The sequence below is a fragment of the Telopea speciosissima genome, chromosome 4 (assembly GCF_018873765.1).
Source record: "Telopea speciosissima isolate NSW1024214 ecotype Mountain lineage chromosome 4, Tspe_v1, whole genome shotgun sequence".
NCBI classification, from domain to species: Eukaryota; Viridiplantae; Streptophyta; class Magnoliopsida; order Proteales; family Proteaceae; genus Telopea; species Telopea speciosissima.
Window position 1 is genome coordinate 69049157 of NC_057919.1, and position 24212 is coordinate 69073368.

The 24212-nt window shown below is 40.2% G+C and overlaps 3 protein-coding genes across 3 annotated transcripts; all 3 read left to right on the plus strand.

Annotated features, from left to right (window-relative positions):
* The first annotated feature begins 5944 nt into the window (after positions 1-5944).
* On the plus strand, positions 5945-17313 carry LOC122658020 (exocyst complex component SEC15B-like). Its single transcript, XM_043852870.1, has 3 exons — positions 5945-5954; positions 7477-7487; positions 14466-17313. The coding sequence occupies exon 3, from the start codon at positions 14471-14473 to the stop codon at positions 16886-16888; it is 2418 nt and encodes an 805-aa protein (XP_043708805.1). The 5' UTR covers positions 5945-5954; positions 7477-7487; positions 14466-14470; the 3' UTR covers positions 16889-17313.
* Positions 6332-21949, plus strand: LOC122658021 (bidirectional sugar transporter SWEET17-like). Its single transcript, XM_043852872.1, has 5 exons — positions 6332-6402; positions 6504-6714; positions 6804-6965; positions 8163-8282; positions 21859-21949. The coding sequence occupies exons 1-5, from the start codon at positions 6332-6334 to the stop codon at positions 21904-21906; spliced, it is 612 nt and encodes a 203-aa protein (XP_043708807.1). The 3' UTR covers positions 21907-21949.
* LOC122658022 (uncharacterized protein At5g01610-like) lies at positions 21870-22518 on the plus strand. The gene has a single exon (XM_043852873.1). It carries the CDS (start codon positions 21870-21872, stop codon positions 22395-22397), a length of 528 nt encoding a protein of 175 aa, XP_043708808.1. The 3' UTR covers positions 22398-22518.
* The last annotated feature ends 1694 nt before the right edge of the window (positions 22519-24212 follow it).

Here is a 24212-nt window from a genome sequence, read left to right on the forward strand (position 1 = left end):
CGGAACCGGCACACAAAACTATCGGGTTGTTTCATATGTCAAGGGGGTTCCTATAGCCTTCATTGCAGCACAATTGGCTGGTGTTATCAACGTGTCCATTGGAGGAGCAAGGACCTATTGTTCACTTAGAAGGAATTCCTATACCTTAATCAAGTGGGAGGTATTGACATTCGACGACCATCAGGCGGCTGAACTCGCAGTGGTGGATGGCTTCGATGAGGTCACGAAGCAACTCTCCAATCAGACTTGGCACCTAGAGGGTATCGAGAGAGGGGTAGATGACATCGATGGCTTTCTTGGTCGCGATGGTGGCGGTGGTGCAATGTCTAGCTCAGCTTTCTCTCAACAATTAAAGTTATCCCGGATCAGTTCTTATAGTTCTTGTCTTAGGATGAACAATCGGGAACTTTTAGAAATGGTAGACTTGTATATTTAATCGAGATGACAGAATCAAATGTTTTGAGTTGGAGCAGATGAGATCTTGTATTCGAGTTGGGAAAGGCATTGATATGCCAAGCAAAGAGTCCGGAACAATTATGGTGTTTAGATTGGTATCTTTTGATTGAGTAGGATGGAGTCATATGTTTTTGTTGGAATGGATGAAATCATGAATATTGAAATAAGAAGGATATGGTTGCCTTCTGGGAAGATTTGGAACAACTTGACATTTCTAATTAATCTTATATATATCTTTATGTACTTGCTTAATTCTCTCTTGTTTAAATCATTGTTGATAATTATGCTTGGTTATAATTGGTTCATTAGTGTTTATGAATTATAGCATATAATTGTCCATCTATGACCTACTTAAGACTCAACCAAGCAATTACATAGTTGTAGCTTAACAGCCTAAGGTTCAAGTCCTAAGTTCCATGTCACCTATTATCTTCTAAGTTTTTGTTTCACCACAATCAGTCTTCTCCTATGTCTGCACATAATCATTTATATTCTTGAAGATTTTTAGTTTAGAACCTAATTGTGGAGAGTAAATCAAGAGTCCGCGAGACTGTGGTCGGTGCAGAGCATCATGCTCCGATACCATGTTGTCACACCCCTATCCCGACAAGGGATAAAATACAATATCGAGGGTATGATTGGGGTGACACGCGTCATCCCACCTCACCGCCAGGATCTCGTGCGGTGGCCAACTCAGTCATAAACCAATATTACAATACAATAATATCAGTGCGAAAGATAAAGGAATATTACATTTCCAACGATCATAAAATAAGCGGAAGCGTTCTGATGAATTACCTCATGTTCACACGGCTAAGTGATACATAAATAGTTTGGATGGATATCCCGAATGACCATAGCATAACTACCCCAAAACAAGTATAATAATAAATATTTATACAAGGCACGTGGCCCCAAAAAAAAAAGAAGGGAACAAGTCCCAAGTATCAATACAGCCTGTAGGCACAATCATCATGGGCAACCATCGCCATGATCCTCGATCACGGTCTCGGCTCCACAAGAATCATCCGCATCAAAATCTAAAAGAATGTGTACACGGGGTTAGCTCCACCGAGCTAGTGAGAGAGAAAAGGGGATGCACAATCACACAATCACAAATAGTCCATGGTGCATGCTATTATTAATTCATTTACCACCTAACACACAATGCTAAGTCAATGGGTATATGCTCGCAATAACTCGGGAAGACATTGTGGATCCTTCCATTCTCACCACAATGCAACCTCAATTATTACTATGGAGCCCGCGCCGTCGTAGTCATCACCACCCGGGCGGAGACCCGATAACCATTACTACCCCTGGCCTCGGCCTCTCTAACTCTCCACAGGCGCAGTGCTCGCTACCCAACACCTAAACCCCTGTTGGTAAGGGTCGTAGCATAGGGAACGAGCCTAAACCACGGATATACTACATGAATCCTATCGTGTTGAGAGGTACATCCGGTGTGTCAACGTCCCATTCCATCTAACACCCGGTACCAAGACAACACGGCGCATACAGACAAGAATGAGATGCAATATACAATTCCACGTAATTCGGGGTTCCGGTGCGGATCTTCCCGACCGTAACCCAACACAAATCCATATCATCCAAATCATCATCATCGAATAAGAATAAATGCAAATATGCAATCATGCTTGAATGATAATGTCACAATATAATTCATAAATGCATGAATAAGCAATAGTAAACAAGCTCAAACAATCACCCAAACCCACTCACCAATTACTTCAAATGGAGTTTGTATAAGCGCAACGATTCCCGCTCAAAATCACCCCATTGCACATATGTTGGCGCCTATGGAAGTGAATAAGAGTGTGAGAGAGTGTAGGGAGGCCTCATAGAGAAACCCCACCGTTTACATAAGTTATAAGCCTTAAAAACTGCATCGGAGGCAACGTCGGACTCGCGAGCCTGCCTCCGACCTTGCCTCCGACCTTCCCCGCAGGGCTCGGGGACACATCGGAGGCAAACATCGGACTCACGCAGTCTTGCCTCCGATGCAACCCAAGTGTGATTTCAAGGTCTTTAAAAGCCCGGGGTTGTCCCATTTGGTTCTCTAAGCCTCAAGGGACTAGGGAGGGGTGTCTTGGAGTCTATTTGGGTCTTAGAAACACCCAACATTCAAAGATTTAAGGGGGTTTAAAGGATCAAAAGCTCAAAAATCCAGATTTGGGGTTTTCTTTGGTGGTTGAAGCTTTAGAATCAAATAGATTCAAGCAAGAGGTCAAAATAGAGGTCTTTATAGGATTGTAATGAAAATGGGATAGCATTCTACAAGGGAAACTACACATGGCTCTAGCTAACCCTTTGGGTTTCAAAAGAAATCCCCATCTTGGGGCTGCAACCAACGAACCACCCAAGCTCAAACGAGCAAGGGGAAGAGAGAAAAATGGGGGAAAAGGGCACTTGGCTTACCCGGTTTGAGGTACACACGAGGTGCCCTCTTTAAAGCTCCAAACCAGCGGCCGTTTCCTTCTTCTTCTTCCCTTCCTTCTCCTCCTTCTCCTCCTCTCTTCAAAGCTCTCCTCTCCTTTCACGATTAGGTTAGGAAAAGAGAAAGAAAAAAGAAAGACTAAGGAATAGTCTTACCCTCTCTCTCATATAGACTTCACATTTATTGGCCTATTTGGATAAGGCCTCATAAGTGTAACCTAGGGTCTATTTGGGTAGGGTCAAACATGGCAGGCACCAATAGCACCTTAGCCACGGGTCTCACCCACAAGGGTCCTTGTTAGCGACATTGGATGCGGGGTCGGAGGCACCAATAACCTTGCCTCCGATGCGAGTAGGAAGGTGGTTCCCACCATAAGAGGTCGGGGCCTTTGGACCACACTTCGAGGGCTTTGAGAGGGCGAAGCACACAATAAAATTTGGTCAACTACTTACCCTCGACACGTCAAGGTGCAACCTCCGTGGTCCCGACTAGTTTCCACAGCAACCTCGTACTATGGTCAATATAGTGGTTTGACCACCGTGAGAACAACTCACCGGCATACGTGGCGGTGATAACTACACGTCACACGAAAGAATTAATAATTAATTATACTCCCGGGGTGCGGGTATAACAAATTTAGTGCAAATGGAAGGCCTCAGTTTCTATATTGGAGTCATAGGTATAAAAAATAAAATTATCTAGAATGAGAATGTATACATGAGACCATTCCCATGATATCCAACGATTGGAATCACCACATCATCTATCTATGTGGCATAATTATATGAGTAATCAAGGTAAGCCAACTTTTTGGTAATAAATATTTGGGAAAAGAATAGGCACATTGTCGATGTAGCCATGTTTCAACTTGGAATCATCCGGTTGGTTCCTCCAAATATGGCCTGCACAGAAGAACGAACAAACAAGTGAGTTTTGGAATGAACGAGTCGAATCCCTTTACCTAGGGTGTACCTGGTTATTTATAGCTTGGAGAACTGAGGGTGAGGCATTTGTCAAGAGTCCCAATTTAACAGGTATTTTGGTTATGGTAGGAGATCCGTTGTGGATTCATTTTGGGAGAAGGCCTCCTCTTTGGGAAGTGTCCTTTCCTAGTTAGGATACAATGCTAAACGCTAACTTGTCAGGCAAGCGTTTGGGCTTGCTGAGCTGGCAATCCGAATATCCCGGTGTGTGATTAAGTTAGTGGTTAGGTCGATTTGGTTGGTTTTGATGTTGATCTGTAAGGGTCAGCCTTAACACTCTGAGGTCAACCTTGTGAGTTGTGAGGCGATCCGTTGTCTTGTTCCCTGTGTCGGATATAGCCTTTGAGTTGTCATCACGATTCGACTTTGGTGAGTTTTGGAATTTGTTAGGTGGCCGACCTGTAAGGTCGAATCAGTCTTCATTACTTCCTTGCCAATCTTGATCTGTCTAGCTTTTACCCTCTAGGTCGATTAGGTCATTTTTTACGATTCTTATGCAGTGGTCAGTCAGGTCATCGTATCAATTTGGCAATGGACCAAATGATTTGATTCTTCCATGTGTCTCTGTTTTATTGGTGGGTGAGAATATGGTTCATCAAGTGCAAACTAATGCTGATTGTGTCTCTCTTCTCCCTTTGAAGTGACTCCCTTATCCTTATGGCCCATGTACCTATCCTTCTCCCTAAATAGTTTTTTGTTTTTATTTTTCTCTCCATGTGAGAATTGGGATTAGTAGTAGTGGCCTAATGGGTGTTGTGATTATGTCAAATAATTAAAAAACGAATAGGAAAAAGAATTGTTGATCTGGATCAAAAGTCTAGAAGATGGCCCTTCGGGGCCATTTGCACCCAAAAAAAAAAACCAAAAAGTTTAGAAGATAAAATAAATGACAGATCCGTTCACACCGCAAAAGAAATTTCCTTCACCACGGGGCTCGAAGGTGTTTGGATGGGACAGCAATTTCGACCCATAGATATAGGGGTGTGAACGTGTGATTCAGACCATAAGATGTTTAAAAAAACAAAAAAAAATTAAGAGCTTAAAGATGAAAGTATGAAACCTCTTCTACCATTCTACTGATGGGCCCTGGAGGAAAATTTTATTCAAATTATGCACGTGGAAATGAACTTCTACAGTGGCAACGGATTTCGGCGCATGCCTCTTTATTAGAAAATTATTTTCTTCAATTCCTTAAAGTGCGGTAATGTTTGGTGGAGATATCGGACTTTTATATTTATTTTTTAAGAAAAAAGATGAATTATATATAAAAATCTATGTGAGTGGAAGTGGAGGGATTTGGGTCCTTTGTAGCGCGACATGGTTTGTAATGCATCATCCGATGGCCTGCAACATTGTTTGTAGCGCATCATCCGATGGCCTACAATCCAACACACAGGCGGTATGTTGGGCTATGTGCCCAAGCATTATGGCCCGTTAGATGTGCATTGCACTCCCTGTCATGCTACAAAGGAGTCCAATGCGGAAGTAGAGTGCTTTAACTCTTCTACCCCCAAAAAAATAAAAAATAAAAATAAAAATCAATTGTTCAGAGATATTGACATCAAAAAAAATAAAACCCCTACCAAGAAAGTCTCTGAAATTTCGTAGCATGCATAATGACGAAAAGATACCATCCTTGTCGGGATTGTAAAGACGGACACAAGGGGACACAAGGGCAGAGAGATGTCATTTCATTGGATACAAGGATTACTGTCACATGCCGTTAACTATGATGGTTACGTCACAGCATTATATAAATAATAAATCCTATTAATCAGGGATTAGACAATTAATTAATAAGTTAAATACAAACAAAACGTGAAAGCAATAAAAAAAAAGGGGCCTCGCCTGCGCCTTGCCTGGCAAAGCTAGTAGTCAAACTCCTTTCCCATGGAAGATAAAAGCGACTTCCCTGTTTTCACTCCTAAATAATTCAATTTAGAAGCAAAATGAAGTGCATTTTGTATTTGTTTATGTAAATAAATCACCACTCGGATATTACTTGAACGGAGGTGGGAATGCAGTGGAGGAAGATCTTGTACGGATTTGATTACAAGCTTCACAAACTCAAATAATCTCTTTCACGATCTTTGAGTATTTTGTTTGGTTTCTCCACAGAGAATCCAACACCACAAATCCTTGGAAAGAATTGAAATCTCACATTAAACAAAAGTAATTGGAGAGTAAAGAGAGAGGGAAAATTCGGTTTCCAATATTAATGATAGTCAAAATCCTAAGACACCCCCCTTCCCTCCCCTTGCTCACGGGTGGGTCAGGCCACTCCACATGGGCGCCATGATCGGGTCTTGGACCTTGATCCAATTAAGAGTTTATTTATACTTAATTGAGACTACTTAAGAGATAATCCTTCACTCTTCTCCTCGTCTTAACCTTCTTTTAACTTCCTCTGTATATGCAGAGAAATTCAGTGAAAATGGAAAGCCTAAGTTTCTATATTGGAGTAGTAGGCAACATCATTTCTGTTCTGGTCTTCCTTTCTCCCATGTAAGTTGTTATTTCTTTCTCTCTCATTCTTAGTTCATCTGGATTTTTGATATGAGAAGTTAAGAACTAATTAAGTTGATAATTAATATATGTGGAAACAGAGGGACTTTTGTAAGAATAGTAAAGAACAGATCTACAGAGGAGTTTGAAAGCATTCCTTATATCTGCACTTTGCTCAGCTCTGGTCTTTGGACTTACTATGGAATCATCAGACCTGGTAGTTATCTTGTTGCCACTGTCAATGGTTTTGGTGTTCTTGTGGAAGCCATTTATGTTGTCTTATTCCTTATATTTGCACCTGCAAAGATGAAGGTAATTAACCCTAATCACCATCGTTAAATATTTTCATTTACCTGGTCTTCATCTATAAGAAAATACAGTACTGTTCTTGTTAATTTCAGGCGAAGACGGCAATTCTTCTTGTGGTATTGGATGGGGGATTTCTGGCAGCAAAGGTTCTGGGTACTCGATTGGCACTGGAAGGAGATACGAGGATTGATGTACTAGGATTTGTATGTGCAGGTCTAAATATAATCATGTATGGATCACCTCTGATAGCCATGGTAAGCTCACCAGTGAAGTTCTTAACTAAATTCTTTAATTTTCTCCAAACAAAAAAAATAAAAATTCATTAATCTCATGATGGCCGCTCAACCCCAGGCCGTAGAGGATCCAAATCCAGGATTTTTTGTGGGACTTTGAATAACATAGGTTTGGGATTTTCAGATGTCATGTGAGCAAACAAAGTATTTAATGTTGTTCCTTAAGTTTTTGTAAGTTCACCACCCCAAGTTAAATAAGCAAGGTTGGCCTGGGGTGAGATTTTCAAATGCCATATCATGATATCAACACTTTCCTGCCCCAGTATAATTCTCCCACCCCACCTAAGTCTCTGTCAAACAAATGGGGCTTAAGGACTTGGGTAGAAGTGTAAAACTCATTCTTAAAAGCTAGCCGTAAAGAAGAGAGTGTCTCAGTACCTAAAAAATCGATCTCCACATTCCGCTACTCATATCCGATGGAAGATTATTACTTTCATCTTTTGTGTGGGATCCCAATAATCTTCTCCTCCACGCGAAAACAACCAAGATCTTCTCAGACTTCATTTTCGGAGGTGCACAGGTGGCTTTGCCACAACCTTGGCTCCGTACCCCTTATTGGGACTTGGGTAGAAGTATAGAACTCATCCTACTACCCGTTAAAAGGAGAATGTGCGTCCAAGTACCCATAAGTCTCCACGTTAAACTATTCACATCCAATGTGAGATTATTGCTTCTGTCTTTCGCATGAAACCTCAACAAGTATCACAGTAGCAAATTGATGTGAGGCTATAAGCCTATAAATCTCAACATCTCAAACATGGGAGAAACTTCAAAAAGGGATAAAATTGAAGACTACATATGGTCAAACTCTAGTTAGGTGGATGTGGCCTAGTCGTTAAGTTGAACTTCTAAGAGTGGAAAACGAGTAAAACGAGTAATATAAGGATGACTTTGTACCAACCCTATCTGCCTCCTCTGCTACATCCCTAAAACAAATAACTTAAAGGATTATAAAAGTATAGGCTTTTTCAAATCTTATACTAATCTCTTGATTAAAGTCAAAATTAGGTATATAATTTATGAAGCTAGCCTAGCTTCTCTCTTATATATATTAATATATGTTATCCATTAATATCGAATTTGATGTGTGGTTTCATGTGTTTGAAAATTAAATAATATCTGAGCTTATATTTATATGGAAATAAATATATATTACAGAAAACAGTGGTGACGATGAAGAGTGTGGAGTATATGCCTTTCTTTCTATCATTCTTCCTATTCTTGAATGGAGGGATTTGGGCCTTCTATGCACTTCTTGTTGGAGACTATTTTCTTGGAGTAAGTTCTCTAACTTTTTTACTTTTCTACAATCAAAATAAATGCAAACTACTATTACAATTCTTTTTTCTTTTTTTTTTTTCCTGGGTAAAAATATTGAGAAACTGTATTAAGATCACCGTGAATTATACATGGATGAAGTTGAACATAACTCCTGAATCCATGGATTGGAATTTTGCCAGACTATTGTGCACATTACCAACAGTCTATTACATTCAAATTAAATGCAAACTACTATTAAAATTCTCATAGATTAGGACTTAAAAAGGGTTAGAGGTTAAACAAACACACAACTACTCCTCAGTCTATGTCACTAAGTGTCCATTTAGACCATTAAGGTGCTTGGACTGTTGGATAACACTTGTGTTCCCTAGGTTTATATCTCTCTCCTTCTATAATGAGAGACAAATATGTTGTTTCATAGAGGGGAGAAGAAGAGAAATATACACAATGAGGCGTTAACATAGAGTTTGGATCAGGTCCTGATCCGAGGATAAATGGGGTCAAACCTGGACCCTCCGTGGTGTTAAAACAAACAACGCCCAGAATGACGATTTTGCAGAAGAAATTGCAAAGTGAAAGAGAATACTCAAGCGCAAGACAAGATTTACATGGTTCACCCCCAAGAAGGAAAACTATGTCCACATCTGAGCGATAGTACAAATCCACTAATTTATGAAGTAAAATACAAAACCCCCTCACACATCTCTCAAAGAGATAACAACATTATATAAGAAAACTTAACCACAGAAAGTACAAAACTGCCCCTCCCCCTGAAATCCACTCGGTTTAGACCTGAACCAAAATAGATAACAACATTATATAAGAAAACCCTAAACCCGGAAAGTACAAAACTGCCCCTTCACCTGAAATCCATCCGGTTCGATGACATGAACCGAAATAGGTCGAAGAATCACCACAACACTTTTTGGACTAAGGCCAGGCTTCACCAAGTAACACATGGGGTGTGGGTCCTACACACCAGAGGTCGATCCACGCTCATTTAAGTTGTTTAAGTTAACAAATATATTTCTCAATTTTGTGTAAAAATAACATAAAAATGACAAGGGAATAATTCCGCTCAGCCCTCTCTAAGGGCTGGTCTGGACCGGGCTTAGGCTGATCTTGGGGACCTTGACTTGGGCCAAATTTTTTTGATTTTTTTGTTTTTAAAAAAGGCCCAACTTAACAGACTAAATTTTACTGCTACCCTGGTTGCAGCAGTGTTCCTGCTAGCCAATTAACAGCCAAAGAAATGGATTCTAAAAAGGTATTTAGAATATACTAAAGTCTAGGAGGGTATTTGTGAACCCAAAGGGATTGAAGTGAATTATTCTATCATTGACTGCAAATCCATATAGCATGAACATTCCTATCATCTGGGTAGCAACAATTTTAATTTTCCGCTTGTAGTTGTACCACTAATTTTACAAGAGGGAACAATAATATATTTGCATTCTAAAATCTGATTATTTTTTATTTTCTCGCTTTTGAATGCGTTTTAGACTTTACTATTAAAAAAAAAAAAAAATGTGTTTTAGATTAAGAATCATCAAATCCCAAAAAATACATACCAAACACAACCTTAAAATACACTCCATAGGACCAGAAATCTTTACTTAACAGTTTCAAACATGCAATTCAACAAAAACCTCACCTGCCCTCCAGTTGGGGAGTGCCAACTGCTGCTCTTGCGTGGGAGCTGGGCTTCCCTTAAAAGGTATAACCACTTGGGAAGAAAAACTACAACAATTTTTATGATTAATTTATGGGTGTGTTTCGTTATGGAAAATATAGGATAGACACAGGGAAAAACCTCTCTTTCGTGTCTTGTTAATTAATTAAGTACCCCCATGGTATTTATTGACACCCTTTCAAGCTAATCTTTGCTTCCTTAGACTATACTTTGTTTCTGCTTTTCATTTTAACAAACACTTGTCCTTCTCTTTTTCATCTACCGAGGAAATAAATTCCTTGTTAGTCAAGGAAGAAGAGAGACAAGAAGGAACTAAAACTGAGTTTTCTTAATTAAACAGGTACCAAATGGGATTGGATGTTTACTTGGAATAGCTCAGCTAGTGCTCTACATGATGTACAGAAATCCCAAAGCATCGAAGAATAACAAATTAGAAGGACTGGAGGAAGGATTGGAACACCACCAACATCTCATTTCCCCCTCTCATAGAGACCTAGAGTAGAGAAGTACTTTGTAGATATACTATATATGAAGACTTAATTAGAGAAAGGGAGAATGTTTTCTGTACCAAGGGTGCAGGCTGCGCCCAAACACATGGGGGTGAGTGAAATGATCACTCTGCCACCCTAAATGGCAGGCCCATGTGTCTGGGTGCAGGCTACGCTGCGGCACAGAGAAAATCAGCCCTTAGAGAAATGTTGTATATAGAGCATGTCCGTGCCAATTGTCTATTATATAGCTTGCAGTTAACTTGCTGTATTTGTTGTATTTCCTGATATTGTAGTTGTGTCAAATTTTGTTCTTTCTTTCAATAGTGTGTTTAATTCTTTTTTTTTCCCCAATATTTTGATTCAATTAGTGTTGAAGAAGCTTCCATAGATTATTGAATTATTCTCAAACACTTCCTCTTATAGGCCCCCTCATGTACCTGAGCAGGTCAACAGGAAAAAGGAACCCAGCAACCAAGCGAGGGTTGAGCTAACTGATCTACGATCACTCTCCCCTGGTAGTAGTGGAAACCAGAATAACACTACAATGTAGGAGTGAAATAGGGCTGGGTTGGGTCGGGTTTTTTAAAACCCTAGCCTAACCCTGAGTCTTCTTAGCTCAACCCAAGCCCAACCCGGCCCTAGGTCGGGCTGAGATATCTCTGCCCAGGCCAACATTGATTGACCCTGATCTGGCTGGGCTGGGCCGGGTTGGTCCTGACTTACCTTGCTTTTTTGTCATTTACATCATCCTATGCATTCAAAAAATGAGACACGTGGGATTAGGTATTGATTTGTTTCATAGTCAATTTACTATTAGACATTTCTTTGGGTTAAAAAATTTAGCCCAATCTTAAAAATAAATATTTTCATTCAATAGACAAATTAGCCTTTTTTTTTTGGGGTAAATCAATAGATAATTAGATACTAAAAAATATTACAAAATGTAAACAATAAATTGACACAAGGTCAGGCTGGGCTGGGCTTAGATCGAGGCCTCATCCCTGGCCCAGCCCGACTTTGATCCAAGGCCTGAAAATTTCAATACTAACCCACCCTTAGGTTTGAAAAATCCAATCCAGGCCCTATTCGGACTCAAGGCTGATACGGCCAAACTTACACCCCTACTACAATGTAGACAAATATTTTGTTCTTACCAATGGTTGAACACTTGACCTCCTGAGTCATCTACCTTGTTAGAGGGTCCAATCTAAAAAACCTAGGGTCTTTGTTTTTTTTCTTTTTTGGAGGGGGGGGGGGGGGTTTGGGGAGAGGTAATAAAACCTAAACTCTTAGGTAGAGATAGCTCGTCAAGTATATCTAGGGTCCAAAAATATCGTAGTTTTACTTGTCCCTTAATGGGTTTAGTGGCAGATTTGGTAAACAAAAGATTTGAGGCCCATCCCTTAAACAACTTGCCTTGTGTAGGCCTGATTAAGCAATCTCATCAAATAAAATCTGCCTTACATTTTTTCTTTTAGTGTTTTAGGTAAAGGCTTATTAGTATACAGAGTAGAGTTGGGTTTGGTATTGGTATTGGTTGAGGGTGGTAGTTAAGGGTGTCAAACGGGACCGTTACGGGTGATTGAGATGGTCCTTATTAGTTCCGGTCTCAAGGGGGTCAATCTCAAAACCGCCTCGTTTATTAAGTGGTCTCAAAATTAGATTTCAATCCCATTTAATAATAGGATGGTCCAATTCCTTAGCAGTTAAAGTCTCAAACACTAAAAATTGTTTCTTTGTGATTGCAACACAACCCGATTTGATTCCTTGATAGTTTTGGACCCTAAAAATTAGGAATGTACACAGATATTCGAAGATATGAATTTGATTCACATTCGTATTCATTTAGGGCTATGAGTGAATTCGAATAATCCAAAATAAAATTTATCCGATCCGAATAGATATCCTACTAATAATAAAAATAAGTAACTAATGATCTTGAGGGTTCAATAGATTCTAAAGAATGAGGAAATGGAAATCATGAGACTGAGATAACTGAGAGACATGGATTGAGAGTGAATCATATCCACTGGGAGGAGTAAGGTCCAGGTTACAGAAGTCACGGATGTAAACCGATAGTCGAAAATCTAAATTTGATTTGCATTCGTATTCATGTAGGGATATCCGTATCCAAACAGAGAATATCCGGATCCGATTACATCCAATCTGTATTTGATCTATTTACATCTCTATTCAAAATCTCAAACACTAAGTGTTTATTTGACACATAACCCTTAGTTTTTTCTTTATAATTATGACATAATTCTTTATGTAAGTTGTAACTATACTAACCTTAAATGTGTAAATATGCATCTTAAATAGGTCCTAATGGTTCTAGTTCTTCCCATTCCTTATTGATTTTTTCGATTTTGAACTTGTTGAGAAACTTGTCTCAAAACCATCCTATCCCATTTAATGATTAGTCCCAATTTCCAAAACTTAGTAAGGAAGTGAGTTTGCTTCGGATTCAAATGGATCAACTTGAAAAAGTCTTTTATTTTGGTCCCAAATTAACGGATCAGGATCCTCTGCAGTACCGACGGGGTGGCGGTGCACATCTGACGGCACAGCAGAGGCCAGGTGGCCCACATGGCACATATGACCTCTGTTGTGCCATCGGATGTGCACCACCACCCCGCCGGTACTGCTGAGAATTTTATTATCAAATTAACACCCTTAGTAATGGAAAAATAATATCAGTAAACACATATATATATATATATATATATATATATATATATATTGATATTATTTTTTTAGTGTAAAACATAATGGTATAACAAGGCCTTTTTTTGGGTAAACATAGGTAAGCACATATCGATAGTAATAGAAACAGGTTCCACAAGTTTCAATAAATAATAATTTAACATTGAATGCATGCCATTTGAGAACAATCAAGTGCCTTGGGTTTGATCCAACAAATTTGAAGCCACAAAAAATCATAGTGGGGCAGATAGAGTTCACCATCGATTTTTAGATGAGAAAATTTCTATCACTCCCCTAAATTTATCCATTATCTACTCAAACTCCCTGTCAGAAGTTCCACCTCTGATTTCCCAAGAAAAATGAACTCTTACCTCTCCTTCTCCCCTGTTATTTTAAAATGGCCAAATTCCCTTCATTTTTATCACTTAATCGGTCACCTCTCCTTCTCTCTCCGAGAACCATCCCCCTCATCTTTCGATTGAGCTCCACGCTAATCCTATTATAACCCGCGATCACCCCCACTCATTCTGCAAATCCCGTCCCTCACCCCTTAATGGGTCAAGGTTAGATTTTGGAAGGGGAATCAAAGGTGGAACTTCTAACAAGAGAGTTTGAGTAAATATAGATGAGTAAATATGAGACAAGTTCAGGGAGTGATAGAAAATTTCCCAATTTAGGTTAATGACTTATCTTTCCACTTTCAACATTCTACTTGAGAGAGCTTAGCATCATTCCGCCTCTAATGGATCAGGTATGACATGACCTTTATAGACAATAACAGGTTAAAGTTGAGTAATGTGTAACAAAGTGAGCATGGACCATGGAATTAGCTTAAAAAACAATATTTTGGAAATTGTTTTTAAGGAAAATCAGTTATTCTTACATACTGGACCACCGGTCCACAGTGTAGCCCGGTCCGATATGGATCAGATGAACTGATGAAGAAGTAAAGTGCTGTTGTTACGTACTGAACCACCGGTCTGTGTCGATGTGGTTTTCTCATTTCCGAATGTTTCTGGCTGCCAGCCGGTTTAGAAATAGATAAGACTCAGGTATCTTTCAATCTCCTCCACTGTCAATTTTACAATTTTTGTCATTCTTGAAATCGAGGTCTAAACCGATTTCAGGTCGGAAAATCGTCAAACACTTTCAGATTCTAACTCCCTTCTCCATCTTTTTCTTGGTGAAGAAGAAGAACTCTTCCTCCTGTCTTCCTTCGTTCTCCGCATGGTGGATAGCCCCCTTTTTCTCTCTGTTACCGCTAAATATCCTCCGTGAATCCAGAGACTAGATAGATGCAGACGTCAAGGATAAGACGCAAAGTCGCTCCCGTCGCCAACGATGGCGAATCTTCGGACAAGCTTGACCAACTGCACCTCTCTTCCGCCATCTGCAACGGCGAAGATTTAGGTTCTTTCGTACGGAAAGCCTTCGCTTCTGGTAAACCCGATACCCTTCTCCAACACCTCCGCCACTTCACAAAGTCTACGGAGTCCGAGATTGAGGAGGTCTGTAAGGAACACTACCAGGACTTTATCATGGCCGTTGATGACCTCCGATCCCTCCTCTCCGACGTCGATTCACTCAAGTCCTCCCTCTACCATTCCAACGAAGTTTTGCAGTCAGTCGCCGGTCCCCTTCTCACCTCCCTCGACGCCTTCGTCGAGGCTCAGAAAGTCAGCAGCAACGTCTCCCTTGCACTCGATTCTGTCCAAATTTGTATTCGATTGATGGAACTCTGTTCCAGAGTCAACTTCCATCTCTCCGGCAACAACTTCTACATGGCCTTGAAGTGCGTCGATGCGATCGAGAGGGGTTTCCTTGAGAAAACCCCGTCTTTCACGCTTCGGAAGATGCTCGAGAAGCAGATCCCAGCCATCCGATCGCATATCGAGAAAAGGGTCAGTAAGGAATTCGGCGATTGGCTCGTCGAGATCCGGATCGTTAGTCGGAATTTAGGTCAATTGGCAATAGGGCAGGCTTCGTCGGCCAGACAGAGAGAGGAGGAGTTTCGAATCAAGCAACGTCAGGCCGAGGAGCAGAGCAGGCTCAGCTTGAGGGATTGTGTCTATGCCCTTGAAGAGGAAGACGATGATGACGTTGTCACTGGTGCTACTGGAGATGGCAAGGAGAAATTTAGTAATGGTGGCACTGATCTCTTGGGATTTGACTTGACGCCTTTGTACAGGGCTCACCATATCCACCAAACCCTAGGGCTTGAGGATCGCTTTAAGCAGTACTATTTCGAGAACCGGAAGCTTCAGTTGACGTCTGATTTTCAGGTATCTTCCATGACTCCCTTTCTCGAATCCCACCAGACCTTTTTCGCACAGATTGCCGGATTCTTTATCGTGGAAGACCGGGTTTTCAGGACGGGTGGTGGCTTAATTTCCAAGTTTGAGGTTGATACTCTATGGGAAACAGCCGTCAATAAAATGTGTTCCGTATTAGAGGATCAGTTCTCCAGGATGCAAACCGCCAATCATCTCCTGTTGATAAAAGATTACGTTAGTCTGCTTAGTGTGACCCTGCGTAGATATGGGTACCCTGTGGATGCTCTGCTCGTTGTTCTAAGCAAGCACAGGGACAAGTATCATGAGCTCTTGCTCTCTGATTGTAGGAAATTCATTGGAGAAGCTCTTGCTGCCGATAAGTTTGAGCAGATGATGATGAAGAAGGAGTATGAGTATTCGATGAATGTGCTGTCGTTTCAGCTCCAAACATTTGATATAATTCCGGCATTCCCCTATATTGCACCGTTTTCATCTACCGTTCCAGATTTTTGCCGAATCGTAAGGTCATTCATAGAGGATTCTGTAAGCTTCATGTCGTATGGTGGGCAGCTAGATTTCTATGATGTGGTCAAGAAATACTTGGACCGGTTGTTGAGTGAGGTCTTGGATGGGGCACTGGTTAAGCTTATCAATACATCAATACATGGAGTCTCCCAGGCAATGCAGGTAGCAGCAAACATGGCGGTTTTGGAGAGAGCCTGTGATTTTTTCTTCCGTCATGCTGCGCAGCTTTCGGGCATACCCTTGAGAATGGCAGAGAGAAGGAAGAGGCAGTTTCCACTGAAAAATGCCCGTGATGCAGCAGAAGAGATGCTTTCTGGTATGCTTAAAGCCAAAGCTGATGGGTTCATGATGTTGACTGAGAATGTGAATTGGATGGCTGATGAACCACTACAAAATGGGAACGAGTATGTCAATGAAGTGATTATATATCTGGAGACATTGGTTTCCACTGCTCAACAGATTTTGCCAGTTCAAGTACTTAAAAGGGTCTTGCAAGATGTTCTTTCCCATATATCTGAGACGATCGTTGGGGTTCTAGTTGGAGATTCGGTGAAGAGGTTTAATGTAAATGCTATTATGGGGATTGATGTGGATATTAGGCTTCTGGAATCATTCACAGAAAACCAAGCTCATCTTTTCTCAGATGCAGATGCAAATCAGTTGAAGTCAGCACTGGCTGAAGCGAGGCAATTGATTAGTTTACTTTTGAGCAGTCATCCTGAGAATTTTCTCAACCCTGTGATCAGGGAGAGAAGCTATAATTTGCTGGACTATAGGAAAGTGGTGACGGTTTCAGAGAAGTTAAAGGATCCTTCAGATCGGTATTTTGGATCCTTTGGAACGAGGGGGCTCAAGCAGAACCCAAAGAAGAAATCTCTAGATGCTTTGATAAAGAGACTCAAGGAAGTGAGCTGAATTGATGCGTACCTGTATGTAACAAATCGTTTGTCCTTTCACCCTTTAGGCTGTGATTAGGATTTGCATATATGTTCATTACTGTCAATTGCAAACTTTGTTTAAAGAAAGCTTCGTCAGCTCTTTGCTGCCATCATATCTTACGACAGACATTACTGATCACACTGTGAATGTATCTTTCAGTTGTAGGTTCTTCTACATCCCGACCTTCCCTTCCCCACCTCAAAAACCCAAAAAAAAAAAAAAAATGCAGATAAGATTTTTCCTCATCCCTGGAGCTGTTTGTTGTACTTTGATTCTTTGAAGCCATCTTATGGATAGTATACTCAAACATTATGATTTGGGCTGATGTAATAAATTATACATGATGATTGTACATAGGAATTTTGGTCTGTTCAGCGTTTTCGGATGCTATTGTGTTTTATTATCTTTTACTCTGTCATTAAAAAAGAAAAAACTTATATGGATATGGACTATGATTCCTCAGAGCTCCATTTGCACAGCTTATGTAGGAAAATCAAAATGTTAATATGGATGAACAGATGGTGCTCGTTTTTTTTGGGCACACCACTATCCACATCTACTTGAACCTCCTATCTACTAGAAATATGTATCTTTAATGTAAACTAAAAGCTTTATATCCTTTCATTTTTCATTTTCCATTTTTCACTTTTCTTAGCTCATTTCTTCATTTTTATTCTTCAGTCCTCTTACTTTCCTTTCCCTTTGTGAGGGCCTCAGTTTTCTTTACTTTGTTTGAAAGGATCCATATAGCTGACCCCATTTAGTTAGGATAAGGTCGAGTAGTTGTTGTTGTTGTTGTTGTTGCAAGGAGATGAGGAGATAGTCAGATAGCTGTCTAGATGATATTATTCTGCTGCTTTAGTTCCTGTGGGTGGTTTGAGTTTTATGGAGGCCGAAATGATCTTTATGGTTGCTATTGCAAAACTTAAATAAACTAAGCTATCATACCTTGACCAATGAGGACATGGAAACCATTTAAATCAAAGTTCAAACATGGCCAACCCAAAATCTTCCCTGGACCAAGTTAAGAAGCTCGCCCTCTCTGTGCCAATGCCACAATTTATCACCTCTGGCTTGGCAGATCAAAACCTGAGGATTTTTGGCAGATGGGTGTCGAGGCCAGAGAAACTAGTTCATTTGATCAAGAAGGAAGTTGAAGGCTTCCTAGTAGGTATGAGGATCAAAGTTGGTGACACTCCTTCCTCCAGGAGTTTCTTCTTGGGAAGTTTGGCCAACGCTTATCTTTGGAAAGATTCAGTGTTGGTCTTGGTTCCCTGCACCTGGGAATTGGGTAGCCTTAAGCTGTGATGGATCCTAAAATGGAGTTGTCCCGCAGTTTCATTGAGTCCAGGTCTTCTGCCTGTGACTACAGTGAAAGGCTGCCATGCATTCCACACCATGCTGTGACAAAGAACATCCTCTGTTATCTCTGTTCTCGTTTTCCCCAGCTCCATTCCTCTTCCGATATCAACGAAATCAGAAGAGAGAAGAGGAAAGAGATGGGGATTCTCCTGTTCTTCACTGCTTGATCCTCTACTGGGGACTCCTCTTTCTCTTCATTTCTCTGTTGGAAACTCTCCTGTTATGGTTGCACTAGGTGCCTTGGAGCTGTCTCTTTCTTCGCTTGCTGACAGCCGCAAATGGTACTGATCTCAGGTCTATATTATTCCAGAAACAGATTTAGTTTTTTTGGGCTCTAATGAAATGCTGTGACACTGTAGAAGAAATTGAACCAATAGTGTTTGATCTACTGAGAAAGAACACTGGAATCCGTGGTTGGACTATTGGGCATCTCATTCCTCCTCCGCCAGATCTGAACTCTATGAGCACCCAACTCACCGCGTCGTCGAAGCTACAGCGCGGGTCCTGGACAAGACCTTCGCCTTTGTCTTCCACTGTTATGGCAATGGTCTCATGAAGCGAGTCTTCACCATCATCCCCATAGCCGCCTTCCAGAAGATGTCTTCCAACCTCAAATAACTCCATTGTTAGAATTACTATGAAATATATGAAAGCATTAAATTGGATTCTATTTTAGAGAGCACTTTCAGATTCTGTATTTCTTCAAGAAATATTTAATGAACAAGCTGGCGTTTGTTCCATGTAAGAAACCAATATACATGACAAAAGATTTATGGGTTGGTGATCACAGTGGAATAGAATGCCACAGTTGTGCCGCACATGCTACCCATGCGCCCTGACACAAGGGTGAGCAAAATGATCATTGCACCCCTTTAATCCCCTGAAATGATCTGAGGTGTGGTAGTCATTTTGTATGTCCCTATGTCAGGACGCAAGGACAGTGTGTCTGGTGCGATCAAATGGCATTCTTTTTCACTTAAATAAAACATTAAAATAAATGATTCAAATTTATCTTGTGATTTTTGACAATATCATCTTCCATTCCATTGATAGATAATATTCAAGAAGACAACAAAGTTGAAAAAAAGATTAGAGACAAAATTTACCATCAAGGGTACGACGTTCTTCACACACATACAAAGGATCCAGAATCGTTTCATTTTAGTAATCAACCATAAACAAGGGGCTTCAAAACATTATGAATGGTCCCAGAGGTCATCAAGCGAGGTTTTGGTTAACTTATCTAATTGGACTTAAAGAATGGTTGAGCACATAAATGGATCCAAGAATGCCTCATTGGATTCCTCTTCCAACAGTGGTTTTCGAAATCGGTATGGATTGGTTGTATCGGCGGATCCATATAGGTATACTCGATCAATATCGGTTTGTTTTTTTGGGTAAGTGTATCGGATCAATTTATAAAAATATTAATGGTAATGATCAGGTGTGGGGACCTATATTCCCTGCTTCCAACACGTCCCCTCATATTACCAAAAAAAAAAATACATCCCCTCACCCCCAACTGGATCAGGATTGTCTCCAGGGAACCCAGTGCCTAGGGCGCATCTAGTGGTTGATCTATGCTGCACATATCTCGATACACACCTAAAGATATGTGCAGCACAACTCTATGACTGGCAGCACCTTGGACGTGCAGCGCTCCCCGGAGACTAGTTAAATTCCCCCAACCCCCTTCCCCACCTCTCCCACCAAAAAAACAAAACAAAAAAGCAGAATTATTGCATATGTAATGCACTAAAAGCGGATACGCCTATTTAATAATGATTTTTTCTAACCTTTTCTTTTCTTTTTTTTTTGAGAAAAAGAAAAGATATATATATATATATATATACATAAATATTAGGGAGGAGATTTACCCCTTAATGAAAAAATTGAGGTGCCGCATCTGTTAAAACGAGATGCTGCAGGGAGGGGGCGTGGGGGGGTGTACAGAAATTAATCTCTGTTAAGAGGTGGACCGAATTGGCTAACCAATCTGCACATAGGTTGCTTTCCCTAAAACAAAACTGGAGGGACACCGAACGGAAGCCGTCCGTTAAGGCTTTGATCTCGGGAGGCCAAGTCCCAATTCCGCCAATTGTTGATAGAATTATCACTTAGCTCAGCAATAGTCTCCTTAGAATCACAGTTCACAATAAGATCTTGGTACCCAAAGTCCTTGGCTGCTTGGAGGCCACGGAGAATGGCCTTGAGATGAGCCTGCTGGATGGAGGGGGCATGTATTGCTCCGGCTATAGCAAAGATGCAGGAGCCTTCATGAGTTCTTCCAATCGCACCGTAACCACCAAGGTGCCCATGCAGAAACTTTCCACCTTTTTCACTCTTTTCTTTTTCCTCATGAAACTTTCCCACCGTTTAACAGTTGCTACAAGAAAGCACCACAGAGATTACAATCTCAAAGTCAAATTTATTCAAAAGCATATGCATTTGGGTTGCGGAAGATGTTCCCACTTTTCTCTTTCAAATACTAAAAAGGTTGTTTATAAGGTCCACAAGGGAAAGGGTTCTATAGAGTCCATGCAGTTTTGCATTTTGGGATATAATGTGGCAATTTAAAGGATTAAGTGAGTAAAGTAACACTCTTTCTCTTCAAGCAAAACTTATTAAACGAAACTGTCTCCCAAACTTTTATTGGTGTAGTTTCCCATTTTGGTATTGTGTGAAATTTCTGCCCTTCAATTATATATATCCCTTGTGCACAATTTTAAGAATTGGTATCCATTCAAATGATACAGTTGATCCATATATGAGTATTGACCATGACCGATAACGATACTTGACCGATACAAATAAACTGATACAATACAACCCTAATATGATGATACATATCGCTATCCGATGGTAACCTATAGGAACGATACTGGTGTGGATACCATGAATTAAATCTCTGTTCGTGTTATTTTTTTTTTCCTTCCAATTTTAACCCATCATTGATTCAACCTATATTTAAAAAGTTTGACATTGAAATAGATTTTTAAGACTAATTTCATGTAATCTGGCTATCAGCCAACATTGTTCCCTTAAATATATATAAAGAAGAATGTTCTCTGTGTCGTAACATGCGCTTAGACACATAAGCCTGCCACTCGAGAGGGGCAGGATGGTCATTACGCCCACCCCCAATGTGTGTGGGCGTAGAACAGCGCCCCATATATATATATGGGCAATATTGGGTCTCATTTTATCTAAGGCCTTCCTATGTGGACAGTACAGGGAATCATTCCTCTGGTGCTTATAAAAATCAGGTCACTGACAGACTTGACTGTGAGGAGACAAATGGGATCAACTGAAGAATATGGAGCTCATCTGAAATCTGAACTGAAGAATTCGCCTTCTTCCCTGGTTCTTCTGTGATCAAGCGAGAGCCACGCTTCCCTACCATTAAATTCCCTTCCAGTTCCAGAAACCCACTACGTTTCAACGATTCATCCAGTGTAGGTATCCCCAAGGAAATTCATTCCATAAAGGGGGAATTAATCGAAACATATTCATTCCCCAACCCTAAGTATTTTTCCCGATTGAAACTAACCCAATTCCTTAATTCGTCTTCTCTTCTGTTCCAGGTAAATTACAGATGGGTTCGCTGTTGGAACCAAGATCCATGTCTTTGATGCCGTTTCTATGTTTAATCTTGCTCTGCTTGATGTCTTTCCCTGCAACACCAGCGGCCGACGACGATGATACACTGACTGCTTACGAAGCCCTCCAACAATATGATTTCCCGGTGGGAATTGTCCCAAAATCGATCGTCAGGTATGATTTAGACAGATCTACGGGGAAGTTCTCAGCTTATTTGAATAGTAGCTGCAGCTTTTCCCTGATCGATTCCTACCAGCTCAACTACCAGCCCACCATCTCAGGCTATATCTCTAAAGACAAGCTCACTCAATTGAAGGGCGTCAGTGTTAAAATTCTTCTCTTTTGGGTGAACATCGTTGATGTGGTTCGGAGCGGCGATGAGCTTCAATTCTCCGTGGGAATCGCTTCTGCTTCTTACCCTATCGAAAACTTCCTGGAGTCGCCGCAGTGTGGTTGTGGGTTCGATTGCAATGAAGAGCTATCAAAGGGGATTGAAGGAGACCTCCTCGTTTCTGCTTCTTAGGAGAAATTAGTTGCAGGTAATGGTAGATTGGTTATCTTCGTTGTTATTAGTTTATTAACAGTAGAATAATAAGGCAGTAGAACAAAGAATCTACTAGAATGCTATTTGCTTTGTACAATTTTTCCCATATTTGATTTAGAAGCAAAGAGGTGAAGGCATGGTTGCTATGTTAGTTGGAGTCCAAACAATCCCAAAGTTCATGATTTTGTATAGAATATTTTCGAGGATGGTTTAGATTTAATTTTGGATGTTCTATTTGATTTCTACCACATGGTAGGAAGGATTATATGGCTGGTCCAAAACCCAAATGTTCTTAGCTAGGACAGTTGATCAATGTTAATTTACTCAAATGTTACTGAGTGTATCTGTTTGTCCGAATAATTATCATCTTCAATTCGCTGTTCGCTCCAATTTTCTCCAATTCCTCACATATGAGAGGAAATGACCACCCTACCCCATGATAACGATTCCTGTTTGTCCTCTTTAGCATAGGTTGTATAGTTCAATGGTTAGAAATGGTATTACACATAAAAAATTCAAAGTTTTTGTACATAATTTATCCTGATGATTGGAATCTTAGGTCATCATTATACTCCTATCCTTATTGACAATGTGGAAACTACCTTTCTTGTGGCCATTTGACAATACCGATGTCCATGAATGAAGGAAAAATTGGTCTGGGTCCACTAACTTTTATCTTAGGGAAAAGGGTTTATGCTATCAGAGTATACTCCCTTCTTGCCATCTCTCTCCCGTCTCTTTTCTTGTTAAATATGTGGATTCTTTTCTATCACTTCATTAAATATAGTATTTGTTTTACACTATTGGTTTGACGTATAAGATGATAATATAAGTAAATTTTATGTTGATTTTTTCTTTTATCTTATTTGGTCCCCATGAGAGTGTTATTTTCTCTTCCTTAAACCAACAAATGAGATTAATCGGTAAATTAAAATAGCATTATAAGATTACTGTCAAGGCTTTCAGGAGATACAATATGTTATGGGGAAAATGGGGAAAGTTTAACTACACCGTGTGGGAAGGGTTCAACCTTCAACCACCATCCTATGGTCTTAAAACATCCTTCCTATTTACGAATTATTGAAAATACCCCCACTGTTTGCATGATACGCTCACCCATTCGAAAGTAAATTTTGTTTTTTGCTCATCTTAGTAGTAGACAATTATGATTTCATGACACATGACTGCATGAGTATGTTGTGTTTGTTAGAATAACTAGTGTGATTCGCACCTTAATCGAACACCAAACTGCAATTTCGAAATAAAAAAAATCAATAAAAATTATATAAACCAGATAAAATTCAATATGTCTTTTATTTTTTGGGGAGAGGGAAATGTTCTCTGTCCCGGGGACGTAGGCTACGCCAAAGACATGGGGGTGAGTGAAATGACTGCCCCACCCCCTTGAATGGCGGAAATACCACCCCATGTGTCTGGGCGCAGTTTTACGCCCTTGGCACAGAGAACATCGACCTTTTTTATATATATAAAAATTGAGAGACCGATAACAAATTGACAAAGGGCCATTAAAATAAATTGATAATGGACCAACACGGAATAGATTGATAACAATCAGTTTTGTTGTCTTTTATAAACTGAACCCTTTATTGGTTCAATTTTTATTTTATTCATTATAGGAGAAAGGTTTTTTTTTATCAACCGGTGAAGGAAAAGTACATCCATCAAGGGTCATTAATGTTTGTTTACTCCCTATTTTCGAATGGTATATATTATTTTCCACTATTGCATGATATCTTTTCAATGTCATTCGAAGGCCCGGGTAAGGAAATAGAT

What these genes read in the sequence shown, in the direction of transcription:
- LOC122658022 (XM_043852873.1), top strand. Translation starts at nt 21,870, where the DNA reads ATGGGTTCGCTGTTGGAACCAAGATCCATGTCTTTGATGCCGTTTCTA.
- LOC122658021 (XM_043852872.1), top strand. Translation starts at nt 6,332, where the DNA reads ATGGAAAGCCTAAGTTTCTATATTGGAGTAGTAGGCAACATCATTTCT. An exon ending in TTGCACCTGCAAAGATGAAG is followed by an intron (nt 6,715 to 6,803) that starts GTAATTAACCCT and finishes TGTTAATTTCAG; the next exon opens with GCGAAGACGGCAATTCTTCT. An exon ending in TTGGAGACTATTTTCTTGGA is followed by an intron (nt 8,283 to 21,858) that starts GTAAGTTCTCTA and finishes CTTCTGTTCCAG; the next exon opens with GTAAATTACAGATGGGTTCG.
- LOC122658020 (XM_043852870.1), top strand. Translation starts at nt 14,471, where the DNA reads ATGCAGACGTCAAGGATAAGACGCAAAGTCGCTCCCGTCGCCAACGAT.